The sequence below is a fragment of the Dama dama genome, chromosome 12, assembly GCF_033118175.1.
Source record: "Dama dama isolate Ldn47 chromosome 12, ASM3311817v1, whole genome shotgun sequence".
NCBI lineage: Eukaryota > Metazoa > Chordata > Mammalia > Artiodactyla > Cervidae > Dama > Dama dama.
This window is the reverse complement of record NC_083692.1, coordinates 89,158,625-89,182,426: the sequence shown is the minus strand read 5'-3', so window position 1 is coordinate 89,182,426 and position 23,802 is coordinate 89,158,625. Positions and strand designations below refer to the sequence as shown.

The 23,802-nt window shown below is 51.3% G+C and overlaps 1 protein-coding gene and 1 long non-coding RNA gene across 3 annotated transcripts in view; one reads left to right on the top strand and one right to left on the bottom strand.

Annotated features, from left to right (window-relative positions):
- Positions 1-450: 450 nt before the first annotated feature.
- CILP (cartilage intermediate layer protein) lies at positions 451-16,499 on the bottom strand. Of its 2 annotated transcripts, XM_061158040.1 has the most exons (9): positions 16,200-16,499; positions 14,437-14,603; positions 11,714-11,806; positions 10,488-10,757; positions 8,831-9,013; positions 8,127-8,441; positions 7,226-7,334; positions 5,728-5,885; positions 451-3,518 (listed from the first exon to the last, which is right to left on the bottom strand). In XM_061158040.1, exons 2-9 carry the CDS (start codon positions 14,495-14,497, stop codon positions 1,159-1,161), a joined length of 3,549 nt encoding a protein of 1,182 aa, XP_061014023.1. In that variant the 5' UTR covers positions 14,498-14,603; positions 16,200-16,499; the 3' UTR covers positions 451-1,158. The 2 variants fall into 2 exon arrangements, with proteins under 2 accessions (XP_061014023.1, XP_061014024.1); XM_061158041.1 differs by lacking the exon at positions 10,488-10,757.
- The window catches only part of LOC133066705 (uncharacterized), a 46,145-nt gene continuing 38,002 nt past the window's right edge, over positions 15,660-23,802 (top strand). The window contains exons 1-2 of the long non-coding RNA XR_009695192.1: positions 15,660-16,003; positions 20,334-20,489. This is a non-coding gene — a long non-coding RNA (uncharacterized LOC133066705). The remainder of the gene's footprint in view (positions 16,004-20,333; positions 20,490-23,802) is intronic.

Sequence of the window (23,802 nt, the reverse complement as noted above, 5' to 3'; positions counted from 1 at the left end):
GGTGTCTGGAAAAACTGGGCATCTTTAGAAGAGCTTGGAATGAAAAAAATAAAAAGCCCATCCTTCTGAGTGAGGCCAGCCAAGCCAGCTGGAGAAGGCAGCACACCGTAAGGGGTTGCCAAAGGACCGTGGGCCAAACCATTGTATAAGCTCCCCAGTATTGGAAGGGATGAAAAAAAAAGAAAATCAGGACATGTTTTCAGCTTTGTTCAGGGGCCCAGAACATGCTTTCAACTCCAGGAATCTCTGCTCTTCTCTGCAAATGGAAAATATGACCCATGAGAACAAACTTGACCACTAGAATATGTGCCTAGTCACCTAGCCCTGTAACTTTGGGGTTAGGCGGCGCTATGCCTCACGCCACCTTGTGACCATTTTCCAGAGACCCCTCTGTCCCTCTGAGCAGTCAGCTCACTTTAATGGTTTAAAGACAGGTCAGTGACCTCAAAATCAAGTACAAAATGTGCATTTATTGACATCTGTGCTGGGCCACACTGGGCTTCTAGCAAGAACAATATAAAAGGAAACAATTAATATAGTTAGCAACGGAGTGCAGTTGTGGATACCAGGTGATGTTTTTCCCAGATTTGGCAGAGGAAATATGATTACCTTATATTCAACACTGTAACACTGAACATGCACTGGAGTTCCAGATTCAGCAAAGAAATGTTAGTAACATTTCCAATAACAATATAGTTTATTTCTTTATTTCACCACCTTTTATATGTATGAACTGTGATGTAGGCCTTGCTTACATCCTATGGAGCCAGGCCAAGAAATATGCTTTATATTGGTTATTTGACCTTCAACATCCGGCTATCATTAGAGGTGGGCAAAACCATGCAAAAAATAAAATGAAAGACATTTCCAGGTAGGGCACTAAATGAAGAACGCTTGAAGCCACAGAGTTTGCCCATGGCCAATTTCTTGTGTTTCTTGTAGAGAGAGAACAGGACAGTGGGGCTTTATTCTGACATTTCAGGGGCTTCATGCCAATCAGGGTCACGAGACAAAGACAATAAGTAAGTGAAGGAATGAAGAACCAAACACGCAAGTTGCACCAGAACAGATGGGCTTAAATTAACCGAGTGACAGTTTGGGCATCAGTCCCACACGACTGTCATGTGAGATGGCAGGAGAAGGGAAGTATCACAAGCCTCAGTCGCTCAGAGGCTGCTGAGCAGCCCCAGGAAACCTCAGAGAGGCCACCCCTCCACGCTGGCTGCCCTGGCTTGCCCGCTGCCTCCTTGAGGGCACTCTTCCCCTGACACTGCTTGCAGGGGAGGGCTGGGCTTGGGTGCTCTGGAGGTACTGGAAGGCACTCTGACGGCCCACCTGCCTCTCTACGCAGTTAAAGGTGAGGGCCACTCCCACATTGGCCTTCATGACTCTGGAGGAGCCATCGGATGTGCCATCAAAGCACCGGCCGAGCGCAATCTCCTTGGCCGTGCGAGGGTCCTGGTCAGTGACAGTGTAGATGCCATAGTTGTGGCCCAGTGGGTCCAAGGGCGCCAGCATGGTGTACTCGCTGGTGTCGTTGTTGACCGCCAGCGGTAGGTGGTTGACCAGGTACTCATGCAGCATAGAGTTTACACTGGCTCGTTGGCAGCTGCCCTGGGGGATGACCTTCACCAGCGTGCGGTCCACACGGTCCTGGTCGTAGAGCATCCCGCTGCACTTGAACTCCAAGCAGGCAGAGGAGACGTTGGGCTGGTCCCTGTCCCGTGTGCTCCTCACATCCCGGATTCCATACAGCTTCCCCACCGTCCGCCGGTGGGTGCCCCCCATGTTACGGGACCGCACATTTATCTCTGGCAGCCCCACAATCCTCACCTTGATGTAGCAAGCCCTGAACTCCATTGGCTTGGGCCACCAGGCCAAGTAGTCTTCAGTCCAGCTCATGGGGTCGTCATCGTTGAAAGGGACTGTGTTATAGTCGTACCGATCCCCCTCGATCTGGTAGAACCGGAAATGGGCCGCACTGGGTGGTGCGTCCTCGCATGCCTGGAGGTTCTCAAATGCATAGATGGGCCCATTGCCCTCCTCAGCTGAGTTGGGCCTTGGCTTGGCCATGCTGATCTGGAAAGCCGTCTTCTTGACCCGTGGGTCCTCATGGTCTGTCCGGCGGTACTTGAGCTTGTTGAGGTAGGGCTGAGGGACACCGATTGCATTTGGGTTGAATTTGGGAGAAGACTCCACTGCTTCCAGTTCTTCCCCGGCCAGGCTGGCCAAGACGTAGGCAGAGTAAGCATCAGGGGACTGGTCGTCACAGAAGGCAGGCAGGCAGGCCCCATTGGGACCCGTGAGGACACTGTCAAAGCGGCCCCAGGCCCTGGGGTTGGAGGAGAAGCCAGTCCTGGGCTCCAGGTTGATCACAGAGACCACGACCCCCTGGATCTGCTCACTGGGCAAGAACCTCTCACTCCGGTAGGCCCTCACCTTGATGAAGCACCTCCTGCTTTCCGGGACATCCAGGTTAAAAAGCCGCCTCTCACGGATCTCCATGTTGCCCACCAGGAAGGTCCTGTCTTCCCTTCTGTTCCGCCTTTGGCTTTCAGGTTTGAAGTCACCTTCCTCCTCCCACAGCCCTGTGTCTGGGTTGAGCGACCAGAGTTTCATCATGGACACATGCTCTGGCATCTTGACCTGGGTTGAGTCAAGATGAACCTTCACCTTGCCAACATTAAGGGACTCTGAGGTGGCTTCATCCCTGAAATCCACAGAGAACATGCCATATGTCCGAAGAGGGAAAGTGTCTCCTTCATCATTGATGAAGTTCAGGTCACTCTGGGCAGCAGTAGCTGTGGAAATATTCCGGGGATCCAGGAAGGTCACACTGGCCTTTACTTTTCCCAGGTAGGGCTCCCCGTTCTGCCGGTAGAAGCTCTTGGATGGGATCTCCAGCTCAGCCACAGGGTCTTCACCAGCCATGTCCCCCAAGGGGATAATGTTGGTCTCCATGGCCTCCAAGGTGATGGGCTCTTTCCGCCGAAGCATCTTGATCTCATGGAACACAGCACTCCCCTTCTTATTGAAGGGCAGCACTTTGGTGGTGTTGACGAACTTCTGCATCCTGTCCACGAATGTGAGCACCAGCCTCTCTGTGTCCTGAGGGACGTGGAGAGTGAACGTGCCCTTGTAGCCAGTCATGCTCACACGAGTATTCCCCATGTACACGTGGCCGAAGCGCAGGGGTTCCCCGTTGTCGGCTGCACTGACTCGGCCCCGCACGATTCTCCGAGTCTCCGTACATCGCTGGCAGCTGCACTCGGTGGCCACCTTGGTGGGCAGCGTGTACCCGCTGCACTGGATCTCCCTCTCCTCTGTTTTAGAGATCCCACAGCAGTGCTCCACAGCATCTCGGCACCTGATCCCATTATCCTGCTGCCCTGCACAGGTCTTGACAGGGCAACGACCCACATCATAGTAGAAGGAGTTGGTGGCATTCTGGAAACAGTCATGGGGCAGCCGGATAAGGTAGCTCTCAGGGGTTGGGTTGCAAGGAATCTCATCAGGGGCTATGGAGGGAAATAGTTCAGACATTAAATGCAAGTCCTTTTCCTACACGAAGGGCATCTCAACCTCACCTTTCTGACCTCAGGTTTTCAAAGCACTGGCATGGTCCCAGCTCTCACAGAACTCCTCTGAGGGAGAATGGATAGCCATTACTAATTCCATTTTATCCTTGGAGAAACAGAGTTCCTTGAAGAGACCACTAAAGTAATGGTTCTCATTGGAGGGATCTTGAAAATTTGTGAGGGTGTTCTGAATTACCACCAAAACTGGGAGTGCTACTGGCTTATCATGGGTGGGGTGGGCTTGTAGCTCTGTTTTCTGCAGTGCCTGGCACTGTATGGCATAAAGAATTTTACTGCATTCTGCTTTCACATATTCTATAGACATTCATATACATGGAAAGCATGTTTAAATGATCAGAACCTGTTTTTTTTATACATGGTTTTACCATGCACTGAGTTTTTGAAGGATGCAACTACCATATAAATCAAGCTAAGATTGTACTTTGTTTAGCTTGGTAAAATACCAAGAACTGCTTCTTGTCTCAGAAAAATCACCTCCCTACAACTTCCCAAGGAATGTGAAACAATGCCCCGCTACACGGCAGTATTTCTTGTTGTCACATTCATGGTGACTGGATTCAAGTGCAAGTGTCTGACTTCCTGGTGGGTGTTCTTGTGTCATGAACACTTATGTTTTTAAACACATATGATTTTGCATTAAAATTATTTTTTTATATTTCCATTTTACGTCATTAGGAGCATGTCCATATAGATATCTTAAAATCACATATAGTTATTATCTATAAATTTAGCTTTAGAATAGTAAACTACTTTTTAGTTTAAAATATTAAACATGTGAAGTATTAAAAATAACTGTGACAAGAAGGGAGCACTGGTATAATGAGCTGGGAACCACGGTTGTTGACAGGGTTCCACATCTCATCCGCCAAGGTCCAAGTGCCCTGTGTCCTGTCTGTCCTCAGCTGTGTTGCTCACTGGAGTCTGTGAAATATTCCAGATTCCTCCCAACAAATTTCTTCCTGCCTTTTGTTTGGTTTTGTTTAGGCCAATTACTAAGATATCCTCCTTCCCCCTCACTTTGCAAGTACAGGTTCCTGACTGGTCTCAGCCTCCGGTCTCCCCTCCTCCAGCTCACTTCTAGAAGCCAGCTTTAATCAGGTCACCCTTTCTTGTAAAGCCCCCTCAGCTGCCCACTTCTCTAACTTTGCTCACGCTAGCCCTTGATCTGGAACTCCCCCACCTCCATACACACAGACCCTGGTCATTGTTTAACATCAGGGGTTCACAATACTGGCCACGAATTAGAATTCCTGGGGAGAGCTTTTAACCTGAGTGTTCCCAGGCCACATTCCAAAGCAATAAAATCAAGCTCCCTGGAGGTAAAACCCAGGCAACAATATTTTTTAAAAACTCACAGGTGGACCTACTGTATAACACAGGAAACTCTGCTCCGTGTTATGTGGCAGCCGGGATGGGAAGGGAGTTTGAGGGAGAATGGATAAATGTACACGTATGGCTGAGTCCCTCCACTCTTCACCTGAAACTACCACAACATCGTTAATCAGTTATCTGTGCACACGTGCTAAGTCACTTCAGTCGTGTCCGACTCATTGTGACCCTGTGGACTGTAGCCCACCAGGCTCCTCTGTCCTTGAGATTCTCCAGGCAAGAATACTGGGTGGGTTGCCAAGCCCTCCTCCAGGGGTTCTTCCCGACCCAAGGATCGAAACTGCATCTCCTGCAACTGCTGCATTGCAGGCAGATTCTTTACCACTGAGCCACCAGGGAAGCCCTAATCGGCTATACCCCAATACAAAATTAAAAGTTAAAAAAAAAAACAACAATGCAATAGTTGATCCCAGTGGGTGACCAAAGCTAAAAACCACTGTTTAAGCCTCCAGCAACCAGCCACAACAGTCCTTCCCACCTGGAAGTTCTCTGTTTCTCATCTGTAATATCCACAACTCCTTATCTCCTGTTTCAGCTGCATTTTTTCTCTCTCTACTGACTTGTCTCTCATTTCTCCACCCCTCCTGGAGTGGCAGATCTGGGAGGGTAGGACCCAGGTCTGTGCCATCTTTGTGTCCCAGAAAGCACAGCAGTGCGCACAGCCCAGGACAGCCCACGTTTTGACTGTTCGGTTCTGCCCGCTGTGGCAGGGGTTCCCCAGGGGCCCTGCCAGGCTTACCTATGACAGTCAGCTGGGCGATGCGGGACTTCGCAGCCCCAGCATCGCTCTGGGCCTTGCAGAAGTACTCCCCGGCCTGGTCCCGCTGCAGATTCCTCAGCACCAGCTTGCTGTCATGCTTGTAGAGGGAGGGGTCCAACAGTGTGTTGTTATGGTACCTGCAAGGGATGGAGAGGCACAGCCTGAGGGGGCAGTGGAAAGGCTGGTATTCTTAAGGACAGTGTCAGGAGCCAGGCAGATGATGGACAGGTCCCTGCAGATGCCAACTCTGCAACTGACTTGGCTCATTCAAGAGCACTGACTGGCCTGGGAGCCAGGGGACTTGCTTCTCAGTCTCAGCCCCTCTGCTGGCTGGCTATGGACCCTTGGACGAATCCTTTCACCTCTGAGCTTCAACTTCCTGTTCCATTCATATGAAATAGATGCCATGATTCCTAGCTGATCCGTAGAATTATTGCTGCTGCTGCTGCTAAGCCACTTCAGTGGTGTCCGACTCTGTGAAACCCCATAGACGGCAGCCCACCAGGCTCCCCCGTCCCTGGGATTCTCCAGGCAAAAACGCTGGAGTGGGTTGCCATTTCCTTCTGCAATGCACGAAAGTGAAAAGTGAAAGTGAAGTCACTCAGTCATGTCCGACTCTTCGCGACCCCATGGACTGCAGCCCACCAGGTTCCTCCATCCATGGGATTTTCCAGGCAAGAGTACTGGAGTGGGGTGCCATTGCCTTCTCTGATAGAATTGTTGAGAGGGTCACATAAGATAATGGCTGTAAAATGTTTGTGAAGTGTAAAGGACAGCCACTGGGGACTCTAACCTTGTTTGCCTTTGGGAAGTTAGGACTGGGAAACCTGGTTCTGTGTCCCAAGGATATAGAGTCAGGACCCTAAGACCACAGCGGCTCTGTAGGGACCCCAGCTTCAATAGGACAACAGGGCTTGCTGGTTGTCTGAGTGGCCTCAACCCTATTGGCCCCAACTTTAAAAAAAAACATTTTTTTTTGGCTGAACCACACTGCATATTAGAATCTTAGTTCCCTGACAAGGGATCAAAACTACACCCCTTGCAGTCTTTACCACTGGACCACCAGAGAAGTCCCCAACTGGACCCCACTTTTAAGTGTCCATTCCCTGATGATGGACCAGGGCTTTGTGTGTGGGGGTGCATGCACGCTCAGTCACATCCGACTCTTTGTGACCACGTGGACTGTAGCCTTCCAAGCTCTTCTGTCCATGGAATTTTCCAAGCAAGAATCCTGGAGTGCGTTGCCGTCTCCTACTCCAGGGGATCTTCCTGACCCAGGGATCGAACCCACGTCTCCTGCATTCCCTGCACTGGCAGCAGGCTCTTCACCACTGCAGTGCCTGGGAAGCCACACCAGAGCCTTACCTGTAACTTTATTCTGCTGGTTATTGTCATGATTGACAACTCCAGACCCAGTGCAAGAAAGCTCTGGTTTTCCATGAGGAGAATCAGGCCAGATACGTGACAGCATACTCACCAGAAATACTTGTCTGGTTTGGGCTTCCCTGTGGCCTTACAGCATAGGGACACGCTCTGCCCGGCTCTTCGCGCCTTCGTCTCAGGGTTCATCACAATGTATGGCGTTTCTGAGACAGGGATGAGAAATTGTGTCTGGGGTTTTTCTTTGTGACAGGTTCTCCAGAGCCTTGCTCCCTCAGGTATTTTGACATGTGTTAAAATTGTACAATTTCACACATACACCCTAGCCCACTTCTAATGGCCCTAACAGAGTCCACTCCCTCCATCCACTCAGATGGGACCCGCTCCCGTAGCGTCTTGGGCAGTATCTGGGTGAGGCAGTGGTGAGCCAAGGGGACTCTGTACCAGGCAAGATTCCCCAGCATCGCCCTTGAGACAGAGCTGGCTGTTGTGAATAGTGCAGTACCTTGTCTTCTGATTCCAGCAGAATTTTCTGGCCATTCTGCACTGTTTCTGAATTTCCCCAGCCTCTCTCTCTACGACCTCCAAGCCTTACACTATACTGTCATTGACTCTTTTAGATAAGTTGGCAGGAAAGAACTTATACATCTGAGGGAGCAAGCCATGCCGCTATCTGGGGGAAGAATACTCCAAGCAGAGTATATAGCAAGTGCAAAGGCCCTGGGGCAGGTGTGCACCTGTGTAGTTGAGGAATAGATAGGAAGCCTTTGTAACTGTAGTAGAGTGACTCAGTGGGGGTGGTGGGGACTGTAATAGGAGAGGAGAGAAGAGGAGAGAAGGTAAGTAATGGGTGGGGGGTGGGGAGCCAGATGATGTTGGAACTTGTGGATTTTTTGGTTTTACTCTGGGAAAGCTGGGAAGCCAGCTCTGAGTACTAGAATTCTTGTATTTAAAAGTCCAGCCTTCCTCCCCAGCCCGACCCCAGAGAACTTCAGTACCTGCCCTCACGAACTCCGCCCTGATGGTGGCTGCCTTCAGTCCAGTCTTAGGCACCATGAGGTGGATAGGCACAAACTTGGTCTTTGTGATCTTCAGGATGCTTTTGCCATCGGGACACAACCCAGGGACTCGGAACCTCCCACTGCTGTCCGTCCGGGTCAGTAGCTTAGGTGTCTTGCTCAGGAGGTAGACAACAGCCCCTGAGGCTGGGGCACCCCCAGGGAGGGAGACAGCCCCATAGAGCACGAAGTCCTGACACATGCACGCATCACACTCAGCATTCGGCTTGCCCATGGGGCAGGTAAGGTCACAGGCTGTGGAAAAAGAGGCCACATCAGGAGGGCATGTATGGATTCTGGCCCTCCTTCAGCCATGTCCCACCTGCAGAGTCTCATATGCTCCCTCTCATCCTTAGGCCTTTGTTACCCTCCCTTAGCAGCCTTCGTAACTAATTCCTACTCATCCTTCAAGACTTAGCTCAGGACACCTCCTCTAGGAAGACGGAACTAAGTCCCCTAAGTGACGATGATTGATCCTGCTCTGTGCTTCCACATTAGCCCCTAAATCCCCCATCAGTGCACAGAGTTACTTGATGCGTGGATGAATGAATGAATGAACCTGTCTCAGTCTGATTCTCTAACCTCTTCTAGGCTATTTCAGCCCCAGCCCCTACCCTACCTGGTACCAGGAGTAGGGGTGGTACCTGAACAGGCCTGTTCCATGCAATGCCGGCCCTCTTCGGTGGCCTCACTGCACAGTGACACCGTCTCCGCCAAGCAGGTGCGTGATCGGGTCTGGACCCCAGGGTGACCACAAGCAGCAGAACACTTGCTCCAGGGAGACCATGGACTCCAGAGGCTGCGCTCCGTGTCTCGGCGCAAGGATCCTACAAAGAAGACCAGCAGGCGGTCTGACTTCCCTCCCAAGGGGACTCCATCAGGATGCCCGACCCTGAGGCTGCTTTTTCTCAGAGATCCACGCCTCCATTTACATCCTAGATGTCTTTGATATTTATATTTCCTGCAAGGATTTTTCCAACAGATGGACACCAAGAGACTTGAGGAAGTGATGTCTCTTAATTTTCACAATGACACCACCAAATGGGCTATAGGTGCCCCTGAGAGGGACTTACTGGCCAAGAGCTGGGACTTTGATGTGCTGTCCTTGCATGTGGAGGACAGCACCATCTTTACTCTCTCCCTGTGTGAAAACAGCTCCTGCTCCTGCAGAAGGGGCCCTGGGAAGTCAAGACCAGGGGCCTCAGCAACATCAAGGCCCCTCTGCCTACACTCCTCATCCTTGATCTGAGGCCTGTGTGCAAGAAAACGGGGGCCTCGAACCTCACCCTGAGACATTGCCCAGCCTGGGTGCCCGATCCAGGTGACTGCCACTGCCACCTGAGCCTTCAGGGTCAGGCCACGTGCAATGGCGGACCCCCAGGAAGGCAGGATGCACAGTCAGTAATGGACAGGCCTGCAGCTGGCTCTGAATTACCCAGCATGGGGACAGAGGACAGAAAGAGCATGAACCCTTGAACTCTGCGAACACAGGCCTGGGTTTAAATCCCAGCATTCCACTGACCAGCTGTGTCATTCCAAGAAGTTCCCTAACCTCTGTGAACCTGGAATAACTTGTCAAAATAGAGATTCCTCACAGTCAGTTGTGAAAGTTGAGTAATGGAGATAACTAGCAGTGTCTGGCACAGAGGAACTAAAATAGAAATGAAAACTTAGTGGGCGTTCACCTGCGTTAAGCCCTCTGCATTTATTATCTAATTTAATCCTCATAAAAACCTCCATAAAGTGAAAATGTTAGTCGCTCAGTCACGTCCAACTCTTTGCGACCCCATGAACTGTAGCCCACCAGGCTTCTCTGTCCATGGAATTCTCCAGGCGAGAATACTGCCATTCCCTTCTCCAGGGGATCTTCCTGACCCAGGGATTGAACACAGGTCTCCTGAATTACAGGCAGATTCTTTACTGTCTGAGCCACTAGGGAAGCCCAAAACCCCCCATGAAGGTATATTAATACCTCTCTTCCACATGTGAGAAACCTGAGGCTCAGAGAGTTTCAGAAAATCTGCCTAAGGAACACAGTAGAGACAGTGGGCCCAGATTCAAAGCAGTCCAACTCCAGAGCCTGTGGTCTTCCCCATCAGTAAAATGGATTGAAAGGAAACTATCCATCAACACAGAACACTATTGGGAACATTATGGCTCTCATGGAACTAATGGGTTATTGTGGAGTTGAAGCATGTGTATGTGTGCGACATACAGAGTTTCCACAGCCAGATGCAGGCCCTGGCCTCCCCCTGTGGGGAGGCTGGTGAGAAGTAGGGAGCGGGGGCTGGCCAGGCTCACCTGGAGGGCAGAGGAAGCGCACAGTGTAATTAGAGCAGTTCTGGCCGGGTCGCTGCTCCCTGTTGAGGCACCAGAAGCCCTCGAGGGGGCTGCCGTGGACCACTTGGCCAGTGCTGCCCGCAGGTGTCCAGCTGGTGGTTCGAGCCTCTAGCCGCAGGGGCCGAGCGCACACCCGGTCCCCATAGTAGAACTGAATGGCATCCAGCCGTTCGTAGTCACCCTGCCCACCCGGGTGGTCAATGTTGAACCAGGTCGTCCACTCCCCGGGACCTGAGAGAGAGCCAGAGAGAGCCAGGTGGGAGCCAGGTGGGAGCCCCTGGTGAGCTCAACGCCGGGCGTCATCCCCACTACCCCTCACCTGCCCCTCACTGGTCTCAGGCCCCATCACGTCTCTCTGTGCAGCGTTTCTAGACTCTCTCACCCTTCTGCACACCCCGCTGCCAAAGATTCTCAGCAGCCTGGTTATACCATGTCAGTGACTTCCTGCCTGGTGTCTACCTCCAGCTTCCCCAATCCATCCCCACTCCTCTCCAATACTGCAGTCAGGGTGAGCTTTCTCCATGCAGCCGGGGCCACGTCGCTCCCAGCTTTAACCCCCTTAGCCAGGTATTTAGGGGCTGATGACCTGGTACCTCCAGCCTCCTCTCTCTGCTCTCTCCCTGCCAGCCTGTGTGCACTTTGGCCCCAGCAAGCCCTACAGCATTCCTGGGACCTATCAGGCAGCTTCATGCTTCTGAGCTGTCCTATATACTCGGTCCCTCTGCCTGGACAGAGATGTTGGCCAAGTACCCCCCTTTTTTTTAAGTTCCCTGACCAGGGATTGAACCCAGACTCCCTGCAGGGGAAGCACTGAGTCCTAACCACTGGATGTCAGGGAAGTCCTCAAATGCCTTTTAAAAGTAGATTTCTGTGGAAGTTCCCAAATGGCTCAGTGGGTAAAAGAATCTGCCTGCAATGGGTTCAATCCCTGGGTCAGGAAGATCTGCTGGAGAAGGGAATGGCAATCCACTCTGGTATTCTTGCCTGAAAAATCCCATGGACAAAGGAGCCTGGCAGGCTACAGTCCAAAGGATTGCAAAGAGTTGGACACAACTGAGCAAAGCATTTTGTCTATGGAACCCTGACATTGCCCGCCCCCCACCCCCCCGACTGCAGAGATTCTCTTAACAAGCTCAGTTAAGAGCAACCCCCTCACCCCCATGCTCCCTGCTCCAGCCACAACTCACTGTCCAGGAGGTTAGCAGGCTTGGCAAAGACACCTGAGGTCCTCTTCCCAGGCTGGACTCTTCTTACTGACTGAGTGAGCATCATCTGCCTCCCTGAGGGCCAGGAGGAGAAGTGAGAAGTCAAGAAAGTTACAGGGGTCCAGCAGGGCCCTGCTACTAGCCTCTCAGGATGTAGGGAAGCAGTGTGATGTGGGGGATGGAACGTGAGTGCTGGGCGTGGGTTCAGAGTCTCACTCTGCCATTGACTGGCTATATGACCTCAAAAGCTTTATTCTTTTAAATTTGTTTCCTCATAAAATAGAGTTTTACCCTGTTTACAATAGCTAGGACATGGAAGCAACCTAGATGTCCATCAGCAGGCGAATGGATAAGGAAGTTGTGGTACATATACACAGTGGAATGTTACTCAGCTACAAAAAAGAACACATTTGAGTCAGTTCTAATGAGATGGATGAAACTGGAAACTATTATAGAGAGTGAAGTAAGTCAGAAAGAGAAACACCAATACAGTGTATGAACACATATATATATGGAATTTAGAAGACAGCAATGACCGACCATCTATGCAAGACAGCAAAAGAGACACAGATGTAAAGAGCAGACTTTGGGGCTGTGTGAGAGAAGGCAAGGGTGGGATGATTTGAGAGAATAGCATTGAAACATGTATATTATCATATGTAAAATAAATGACCAGTGCAAGTTCGATGAATGAAGCAGGGCACTCAAAGCCAGTGACAACCCAGAGGGATGGGGTGGGGTGGGGTGGGGAAGGAAGAGGGAGGGGGGTTCACAATGGGGGGACACATGTACATCCATGGCTGATTCATGTCAATGTATGGCAAAAAGCACCACAATATTGTAAAGTAATTAGCCTCCAATTAAAATAAATTATTATTTTTTTTAAATAGAGCTGTGCCAACAATCACTGCATCACAGGGTCATGATGCCTTTTCAAGGTGATGGTGAAGCTAAAGGGACCTGGCATGCAGTGCATGCTCAACCAGTGTGGTTCTCTTTTCGCGTTTGTTCTAGAAAATGGACCAGGGGATGCTGCAAGGCAGCCAGGGCTCCTCCTGTAGGATCTGAGCCCATCCTTCTTGGCAGAATGGAACCTTACTTTCCTCATCTTGTAAAACAGAGATATTAGTTTCCACCGCACATGTGGTGGTCCAGTTGGCATGAGGATTCCATAAGGAAACACAAAGTCTCTGAAGTACCTGGCGATTGAGACTGTGAGCCCCAGACACTGCCACTTCCTGACTGTGTGACCTTGGGCCAGGTACTTAACTCATCTGACCTCTCATCATAAAGTAAGGGTAATAATAGTCCCCATCTCAGATGATTATAGGGATTAATTACGCTTCTTCATAAAATCCACTTAGAATAATGCCTAGCACAGAATGTTTGCTGAATAAAGTATTAGCAACTCCATTTAGCTCAAGACCTAGACAACAGATGTCCGTTTCCCTTCTCCTGGCAAAGTTTGACTTTGGGAATCCACCCTCACCCTCATAGAATCTGGCTGGAGGAGTGGACCTTTAATTTTTTTTTTTTTTTTTGCCACACCACGCAGCCTGTGGGAGCTTAGTTCCCCAGTCAGGGACTGAGTCAGCGCCTCTGCACAGGAAGTATGAAGTCGTAACCACTGGCCACCAGGGAAGTCCCAGTCCTTTAGTTTTCTGACCGCAGCTGGCAAACTCTCCCTGAGGAAGGGTATGGGGACCTCTGAGCCACAGGCAGTGAGCCTCCAGGCCCAACCCACCTGAGGCTGAGTTGGAGGCTCCAAAACAGAAAGGTGAGAGGACAGCAGAGGCCTGCAAAAGCTTCAAAAGGCAATTCACTCTCATGAGAGAGTCAAATTAGTATTCTCTTTGCTGCTTAACTGGGGGTGATGGTAGCTCTTTTAATCAAATTAATCTGATTTCCCTTCAGATTGCTGAGTGTCAATCATCTTCATCACCACCAGCTGTCAGGGTAGAAAGAGCAAGGCAGGAGGTGGGCACATAGAGGGTTTGGCAAGATGCTCAGACAGCCCTTGTTCCTGCATCTGCAGTCACAAAGCCTGCAGTGCTCATAGCTCTAAGGAGAATTCTGAGCATTTTTTGCTTTACCTGAGTATGTGGCTAGAAATCAGAGAAAGAAAGGGAGGTGGGAGAGAGTATGCAGCCTGGTGCTGTGAGCTCTGATGCTCAGATGCCTCGGGGAGCCCACCGGGCAAATTCTCTCCACATATTCCCTGGCAAACTTGCAGTCACCAGAGAATGGGGTCCAAGGACAAGGAGGCCAGAAGAGGTTCTAGTATCTCTGTGAAATTTGGCTACAGGGTCTAAATGAATTTTCATGAAACTAAAATCAGATTTCACCCTAAATCCAGATGTGAGAACTCAGGGATTCCTTTTGCTTTGGCTATCAGGAAGCTCAGAGCTAAATTTAGCACTCAGGGGGCAGTGGTGACCCTCTTTATCTTTTTTCCTCCTTCTGAATGACAGCTTATCCCTCTCCTCATTTAAAAGATTCTGTCCTGTGAGTTTTAACATTGGGACCTATCTCAAACCCTTTAGGAAAACAAGCAGGGTATAAACTATGAATAAATAGATAAACCAGCCTCGGGTCTTAGTGCCACGGCTATAGTTTAAGGCAGGTGCAGAGTTGGGTCCCAGACCAAATGTGACTTCCCTATGGCAAGTAGCAGCTTAGAGAGACAGGAGATACTTAGCCTGTACCCAACGCTGAGGTGATCTCCAAAACTAGGAGAAAGAACATGCAGGCCTTGGTCCCCGCCATCTTTCCCCCGGTTCTGTGGGGAACGTGGCAGGAGCTGAGTGAGGATTCCTTCACAGAGTTGGAGTCCCTGGAATGCAATCCCTGAGAAGTTTCTCAGATCAGTGACCTGCAAGGAAACAAAGCTCGTCAGGTTCCATATCTCTGAGTTGACTCCGAGGTTTTGAGCAGAACTATTTCTTTTCTTTCTTTTAAAAACTTTTTTATTCATTTATTTTTTTGGCTGCACCTTGCCACATGTGGGGTCTTAGTAACCCAACCAGGGATTGAACCTGCACCTCCTGCATTGGAAGTATGGAATCTTCACCACTGGACTACCAGGGAAGTCCCCAGAACTATTTCTTGACCTATCAAAGGTGAAAGGTGGACAGAATGAAGTCTTGTGAGGATGATACCTGCCCACATTGCAAATCTGGGCAGATTGGAAGAGGCAGAGAGTCAGAATCTCATTCACATGAGGCAGACCTGGATTCAAACCCCAAGTCCAGGTGCTAGGACCCCACCTCGAGATGGGACATAAGGGACAGTCGGGGTGAGATGTTTCCTTGCCAGTAAGTGGGTGCCTGGGCTCACCCCCAGCATCCTCTGGGTGACTCACTTTCAAGACCCAGGCTTGGGGACCTGTTTTGCTGCCCTTGGTGGGACTCACGTTCCTGCATGACAGGGCTACATATGAAGGCTGGGCAGCCCCAGCCCCACCACAGCAGCCTCTCACAGGACCGGCAAGCTGGAGGGTGCAGATGATTCAGACACACCAGCTCCATGAACACATTCCCAGATGCTCACAGGCTGCAGATGGAACACATTTCTGGCCTGCCTAGGAGTCACACAGCCAGGAGCCTGCTGGAGGAGAGCAGAGGGGACCCACGGGAGAGGCCAGGGCCCCCCAGTAACTGCTGAGTGGGGGTTAGGGGCTGCAGGGACAGGAAGAGGAGCTCCCCTTGTTCTCCAAGAGGCCTGGTAATAGGGCCAGGACCCAGGCTCCCGCTCAATTTTCTCTCTCCCCAGACCTCTGGCCAACCCAGATTCTGACCAGTGCCTGGAAATTCAAGAGGGATTCACTTCAACCTCCAAAGTCCAGGGTGTGGTGAGAAAAGGGAGAGTCCTCCTTTCTGGAAAAAAAGATTCAAAAGCACTTAGTTGTCCCAGAAGAAGAACAGACCAAGCCCACGCTGCAGACCATCCAGCTCTAAGGCCGCTAACTCCGCTACCTGTCTCTCAGCCCTGAGAACGGAGTGCAGGGTCTCCAGGGCCTCCAGCTCTTGTGGGCTCTGAGCCCAGGGCTGAGCGCTCCCCAGGGCCTGCACGGCCCTCAGTCTGGGACTGCTCTGGGACTGTCTGGAGCCAAAGTGGCTTGAGGCACCTTGTGGAAAAACCATTTCCCATCTGGCAGCCCACGGAAGTTTCCTCAGCATAAGCTCTGCTGGTGAGGCTCCCCAATCCGCAGGTCTCAGAGCGCTCCGACGAAGAAGGCTGGCTGACCGCAGGAGAAAGGGAAAGTACCCAGAGGTAAGAGACCCTGACAGGGGCCCTCTGAGGGCCCCTCTCCTCACGTCGGGGAGGGAGAGGACTTGGGGCCAGCTCCAAGGAAGAAAGGCGAGTCTTGTCTGCGGGAAGTGAGGCAGCTGGCCAGGGGTGCCCAGGGGCAGCTGAGCCAGGCTGAGGGGTGCAGGGGCGGGCTAAGGAGAACAGGAGTGGGGCTCACCGTGTCTTGAGCAGGACTCCTCAGCTGGGGGCTCCACGCTTTCCTCTCTCCAGCAGGCCAGCCACCGGGCCTTATATAGCACAGCTGGAGGCTCAGCCTGTGGCAGTGCGCCACGGGAAGCAGCCGCGAAACCAGATCTGAGCCTGAGGAAGCTCAGCCTTCTCCTCCCCTCCCCACATCCCCAGCGGCTTCCAGAGGCCCGATTTCACTTCCAGACCCTCAGGGGGAGATGCCGCAGGGCCTGGGGATGGGCCAGCTGGGCAGCTGCCCGGGGGCTCCATACACCAGAGCAGAGGGATGGGTGGGGAGGCAGGGGCTCGGGCAGCAGCCCTGGGGAGGGGCCAATTCTGGGGAATTCTACGTGTGGGTGGCGCTTCATGGCTCGGGGTGGTATGCTCTTGCCTAAGCTTTGCCTGCTGATCCCCAACATTCCCTGGCCCCGGCCCACCTATGCAGAGAAAGAACTTTGCTGCCCTTAGCACATACCCCGAGTTCTCTTAGGCACACGGATCACCTGGCCTCTCAACCCGGGCTGCCTTGTCTGACTGGGCAACTACTCGGCCTCTGTGGCTCTGAGGGAGCACTCAGGGACCCTCCGAAGGGACAAGGGGCAGAGGGATTGTGGGGCCAGGAGGAGAACAACAGTTCTTTTACCCCTTCCTGCCTTCATTTGGGTGCCTGCCTATACCCAATGGATCTGAGAGGAATCCCTGCATATGGATTCTCTGAGATCATGCCAGATGCTCATATATGTGCGAGTGTGTGTGTGTGAGAGAGAGTGTGTGTGTTCAGTGAGAGTACTTTGGGTACGGGCACCCACCAGCAATGAGCAGCCACCTTACACACAGGTGGCATAAGCAGCTGCTCGTGTTTCCAGACTTTAGCTGCCTCCCCCCGTGACATGAGCTTGCCTCTCCTCACAGGCAGCAGTTCTATAATTGTAGCATGCATCAGAAACCCCTGCAGAGCTTGTGAAAGCACAGATGCTGGACCCCACACCCAGGCTTTCTGGTTCAGTAGATCTGAAGTGAGGCCTGAGACTTTGCTTTTTTTTTTTTTCCTTTGGAGACTTTGCATTTCTGACAAGCTCCCAGGTGATTTTGATGGGCTGGTTTATGGACCACCCAAGGAGAGAGTCCTGGGTGAAGGCACAAGATGGGGAGAGGGTGAACCAGGGAGACCGCAGGAGTTGCCAAGGTTTGCCTTACATCCCAGGCTCAACGGGCCTAGGCTGGGCTTTCTGCCTTATGCGGGGCCTGGAGATGGAGGCCTGGCTCATATGGCCCTCCACACCAGCGTCAGCTCCCTCTCTCCACCCACTATCAACGAGCACCTGTTTGGAGCAGGCTCTAGACTCAGTACTGGGAGGACATAGGGAGAAGACATCATGATTTCAGAGGAAAAAGCCCTGTATGGAAATGATCCCACAGTGCTGTAGGGCACACTCATTCAGCTGTGCGTGCATGCTTGTGTGTGTTTGTGCCTTTCTCTATAGTACGTGCCTGTGTGTATGCCATAATATGTGCCTATGTGTATATATATATGGGCTTCCCTGGTGGCTCAGATGGTACAGAATCTGCCTGCAGTAGAGGAGACCTGGGTTTCGATCCCTGGGTCAGGAAGTTCCCCTGGAGGAGGGAATGGCCAGCCACTCCAGTATTCTTGCCTGGAGAATTCCATGGACAGAGGAGCCTTGCGGACTCCATGGGGCTGCAAAGAGTTGGACATGACTGAGTGACTAACACTCATTCACTCATATATATATATGTCTTTCTCCCCGTGTGAATGTGTGTGGGTGTGGGTGCGGGTGTAAGCAAGGGTTTAGGAGCTCTGCTTCCCTGAGCATCATCCTGGACAGGAGCTGTTGGGGTAGAAGCGGATGGGTGGAGGAAGGATATTGAGTAAAGACAGCCCCTAAGCAGATCCAAGGCACAGACCTGGTTTGCTTTTTCTCCTGGAGCCTCCTGGCCCCCAGATTTTGGCACAGAGATTCTGTAGCTAGACCAAGTCTGGTTCAATTATAGTCAGAGCCAATCCATTAAGCAGCTTTAGTCTGAACTAAGTGAAGGCAAAGTGTGAACCGAGTGAAGACCCTAGGAACTCTGCTGGTCCGTGGACAAAAGCTGAGCCCCAATAGCCTGATCAGAGGCCAAAAGTATAGTACTGGTTCTATTGCTAATTCTGACGTGTGATCTTGGACAAGTAACGACCCACATGACCTTGGACCTCCTACGCAGCAGGAGTTCAGACTGAGAGCTCTGAGGCCCCCACCAGCTCTTTCAAGGTTTGAGAAGATGCTGACACTGAATACAACAGAAAGGAGGGGACAGAAGAAATGACAGCCCCAAAGACTCTCACCAGAGGTTAGGCCAGAAGCCAGAGAAGTCACTTGACCACCAATACTGGATAAGGAGAGCAAGGCAGACAGGAGAGGAAGGTGTGGTGGAGGTAAACCAGAGGACAAGAGGTCAAAGTCAGGATAATCAACTTCTTTCCGGGGCTGCTACTCTATGGAACCGCAGAGTACGTGAAAAAGGTCTCCCCAGCCTCTCTTCTCCTTCTGTAGCAGGAGGCAGGAAGCCTAGGACTTGGCAAAGCGTAGCCCTTTAGGCCATGATCCCTGCCTAGGTGCCCTTGCTTGGTCAGGAACTCACATCTCAGGCCCCATTTACCCTGCCCCCAGGGTAGGGTGGTAGGGTAAATGGCCAGAGGGTCTTGTCATGGTTGGCACAGGGCTGAGCTAGAATCCCCGGGCTCTGCTAACAACACCGCCATTGGCGTCCTTCTAGCTCATCTCCTCCCACCTCTCCCGTTGAAGAATCCTCTTCTGTCCCCAAGAGGGACTGAGCAGCTAACCGCACAGGGCTAGACTGGTGGAATCTGCGCCCACCCCCACCCCCTGCTCCCAGGATGCCTTTGAGGGAGAGGCTGCTCCTCTCCTTGGCCAGGACCTCAGGATAGTGAGGGCTTGGGAGGCGGCCACAGATCCAGACTGTCCAGGGCCTGGCCTCGCTGGGTCAGCGCCAACCATGAGTGGCCACCTGGGGCTCCTTCAGGCCAGGCCAGTCCGCTGCAGCTCCAAGCCCTCGCCTGGAACACACGGGAAACCCATCAATCACCCCCACCCTTGTCCAGGGGATCGAGGGGCTTGGAATCCAGTTTAGCCAGGCCATCTGTGACCCAAGCCTATGGCCAGGGGTCTCCACCCTGCCGAGGGGAGAGAAGCTTGGGAATACTGGGAGGGGTCTGACATCATGCTGGTGGCTCCAGAGGAAGGGATCTGTCTCCGACTCTGACCACCTCGCGTATGCGCCCATCATCGCCCCCTTGTGGCCTGAGGAGGCGTTGCAGGCCTGGGTAGGGATGCGCCACTGCTGATCCCTGGAGACTGGAGGACTTCACTGCAGCACTGAACGACCCTCAGGGGCTGCTGACCCAGTATGTATGGGAGTCGAGATACCCAGAGTCTACAGGAGTGGGAGAGCTCACTCTCTGACCCTGTTGGTCTCCTCCCTGTCCCAGATACAGTCTGTCATTTCTCCCACCCTGTGCCTTTACAGTTCTATTCCTCAGCTTCCCATCTTCCTCCCCACCCATGTGAATGTCCCCCACCTTTCAATGCCCCATCTCAGTCTCCCTGCTCCTTCCCTCTCTGACCACCCAGGCCCACCTTGACTATTGCTTCTCAGGTCTCAGATGATAATGTTCAGCACGCTGTAATTTACAAGGCACATTCGTGATCATCATCCCATCTTCAGCCTCACAGCTGATCTGTGAGACAGGAATGATGACACCCATTTTACAGAGGGAAAACTGAGACTCAGAAAGGTGAAATACACTCCAGCCGTGTGCTCCTCAGTGAGAACATGCTAGAATACTCTGGCTCTGCCTGCCTGGCACACACATCCTCCTTCCCATACACACACTAATTTCAAAAATGTCCATGTCTAATATGATCCAGCTATCTATCATACTGTGGTGGATTAAATATGGCCACAAATTCTTTGCAACTCTCCCATTATGAGGTAGAGTCTCTTTACTCACCCTTTTGACCTGGACTGACTTTGTCACTTGCTTTGAACAAAGGAATGACAGAAATGATACTCAAGAGATCTTGCCACCTTCACTCCCTAGGAACACGCTCCTGAGACCACCAAATAAAGAAGTCAATCAGTCCTCCTAGAGGATGACAGACCACATGAAGGAGAACAGAGACCCCCAGCCAACAGCCAGACATGTGAACAAGGACATCTTGAACTTTCTACCTCAGCAGTTGCATAAGTGAGCCAGGTAAGACCAGCAAAAGAATGGCCTAGCCACCCACAGAATCACAAGAAATGATAATCATTGTTGTAAGGCACTAAGTTTTGGGGTGATATGTTGTGCTGTAATAGGTTACTGATATACACACTCAGGGGCTTCCCAGGTGGTGCCACTGCTAAAGAACCGGCCTGCCAATGCAGGAGACATAGAGACAAAAGTTTGATCCCTGGGTCAGGAAAATCCCCTGTAGGAGGGTATGGCAACCCACTCCAGTATTCCTGCCTGGAGAATCCCATGGACAGAGGAACCTGGTAGGCTACAGTCCATGGGGTTGCAAAGCATCAGACATGACTGAGGCAACTCAGCACACACGTACACATACACGCTAAGAGTAAAACAGCTTTCAGTTGCAAGAGTCAAAGCACAACTCAGATTGGATTATACAGAAAAGGGATCTGATGGTTGTGAAAACTGAAGTCCTGGGGAAAATTGGATCCAGGGACTCAAATAACATCATCAGGATTGTTCTCCGTCCATGTCTCAACTGCCTTCTCTGAGATGGTTTTTTCCCCAGGAGGCTGTAGCAGAGTCTGTATTTTCCCAAGCTGGCTGCACCAACAGCTCCCATTGCACATGTTCATGTACAAGGTGATTGCCTTCCTCTGCCGTCAAGAACTAGGATCTAATTTCCCTCCTCTTGAATCTCAGCTGGCCTATGACAGACTTGTAACCAAGAACGAGGTGAACTTTTAAGGCTAGGTCAGAAAAGGTCATACAACTTCCACTTGGGATGTCTGCTCTGGGGAAAGCCAGCTAACTTCCCAGAGACCACCAAACTGGAGAGGCCTGGTGTCGGTGTTATGGTAGGAGGTCCCAGCTGAGCCCAGTCTTCCAGCCCTCACCATGAAGGCACCAAAAATGGGAGTGTAGCTGTCCTGGACCCTCCAGGACAGACCAGTTCATCTACTAGATGAGTGCCACGGGGTGGCCTCAATCCAAGTCATAAAAAACAAGTCAGTGTTTTTTGAATTGCCCAGTCAAGCCCTAAATGAGATCCTGACCTATAGAATTCTGAGGATATGAGAAAATTGATCATCATTTAAGCCACTAAGATTTGGGGTAGTTTGTTATGCAACAGTAACTGAAACAGACACTGTTCCCATGTGGTATCTTCCAGAAGATCCAGGCTCCTTTCTAGCACGTCTCAAATCTCCCATTGAAAAAGCATGACTTCTGTGTTCCAGCAGAAGTCCTGGGAAAGGCTCTCTCTCTGGCCCCTTCCTGACCCAGTCACTGTAACCATGGGGGTGGAAAGCTCTGATTAGTCCACTTCTGGAGGTAGGGGTAGATCATCTCACTGGAATCACAGGGACTGATTTTTCCTAAAGAAAAATTGTGGTGCTGTCACCAGAAGTAGGAAGAATGGATGTTAAGAAGTGAAAAATGACACATGCCCACCAAAAATAGAACCACAAATACAAACCGAAAAGTACAACTCCTACTTCAGGTTGAGTAGGAGTCAACCTGAAATGTCTAACTACTAAACTTTTTTTAATCCAGATTCTTTTTTAAAAAATTAATGTATTTATTTTTGATTTCGCTAGGTCTTTGTTGCTGTGTGTGGGCTTTCTCTAGTTATGGCTAGCAGGGGTTACTAGTCGTTGCAATGCATAGGTTTCTTGCTGCAGTGGCTTCTCTTGTTGCAGAGCACAGGCTCTAAACACACAGGCTTCAGCAGTTCTGGCGCATGGGCTTAGTTGCTCTGTGATGTGCGGGATCTTCCCGGACCAGGGATTGAACCCATGTCCCCTGAATTAGCAGGCAAATTCTTAACCACTAGACCACCAGGGAAATCCCAGTGGATTCTAACTAATCTTGATACCAGTAGTTGAATCTTGATATCAAAAACCACTTTAATAGCTGTCAACCTCAGCATTTACCCTTCCTTTGTTCTTCAGCAAACCTACCCATGAATCACTTCCTCTCACCCTGTAACCACATCAGTACTTCCCAAAAGAGCTGGGCAAAACTGAACAACTATAACAACTCCAGCTTAGAAAATGAAAGAAAAAGAAACCTTCAGAATTATGCAAGTCACATGGTAGCTGCACACTCTGTGGCCTGCTGGTCAACCCGGTCTCATGAGGGTGTGCTTACTCTTCAAAGGTTGTAGGTGGGGAGCAGATACCCCGAAACATGTCCATTAGAGCCCTCCACCTTGTGTAACATGCTCACTGTGTTCATGCTCCTCAAACTTAAAAAACATGTCACCTTAGGGCTTCCCTGGTGGTCCAGTGGCTAAGACTCCATGGTCCCAGTATAGTGGGCCTGGGTTCGATCCCTGGTTAGGGAACTAGATCCCAATTAAGACCACAACTAAGAAAAACTAACACGCCACAACTAAGAGGGAGGGCAGTCAAATAAACAAGTAAATATTTTTTTAAAAAGGTCAGCTCACTGTCCTATGGTGCACTCACCATGGTCTCAACCTTGAGTTCACATACGGCATCTCTAGTGCTCCCAACACTTTCCACAAGGTGCTCACACCCACAGAAGCCCCAGTGTTTTCACCACTGGCTGTGGGAGTCACCATGATGCTCCCCAAGCTGTCACGGCGGGCTCAGAGTCCCCACAGCGTCTCCCACACTGAGACATTGTTCTGTCCACTGCACAAATCAGTGAGTTCACATTCTGCATGTGGACATCAGCGTGTCCCACAGTCTCCGCCCCACCCCCCCGTGTGAGGGGGACACCCCCACTCACAGTTTTGTGTAGGACTAGGGGGTTCACACTTACTAGGGAGTCACGGCAAGAGTGTTCACACTCCCCTCCTGGATCAGTCACACTCAGTGTGATGCGTTTGCCCCAGCTGTTCATCAAGCTCACCCTGAAGCATCTGACAGCTGCCTGTTTCCCGTGACCAGAGGAGCCTGCAACAGTGATGGGCACAGCCTGTATCAGGGCTGTATCAGGGCTGAGATGAGACAGATGTCGGCTGGCTCTCAGACCATACATGCTCAGGACCCACGGCTGTTTAATGGGCGATAGCTGTGGAAAGTTGAGTGTGAGGAGCCTCCCTCTTTCCAAGCAGAATATTTCGCCCACACAACTCCTGGGCAGTAAAGATTTGGGACTCCAGACGGCCCCGGTGAACAGGCAGCGAGGGGAATGGAAGTTAGAAAGGCCTGGGTGAGCAGGCTTAGCCAGACAGTGGGGGACAGCAGGAGACAGACAGACATGGGCCTGCATGGGTCATCCTTGGTGGGTTGACTCTGTTCCCAGAAACAAAGCAGCATTCAGGGTGGCCGAATTGAGAAATTACTCCCACCCCCAGGAGAAC

Bases quoted from the DNA above. Each gene is read 5' to 3' on its own strand.
- CILP (XM_061158040.1), bottom strand. From the start codon at position 14,497: ATGGCGGGGACCAAGGCCTGCATGTTCTTTCTCCTAGTTTTGGAGATC. The intron at 9,014-10,487 runs GTGAGCCTGGCC...TCTTCTTTGTAG, and splicing joins GCGCTTCCTCTGCCCTCCAG to GATCCTTGCGCCGAGACACG. The intron at 8,442-8,830 runs GTACCACCCCTA...CTTTTTCCACAG, and splicing joins CATGGAACAGGCCTGTTCAG to CCTGTGACCTTACCTGCCCC.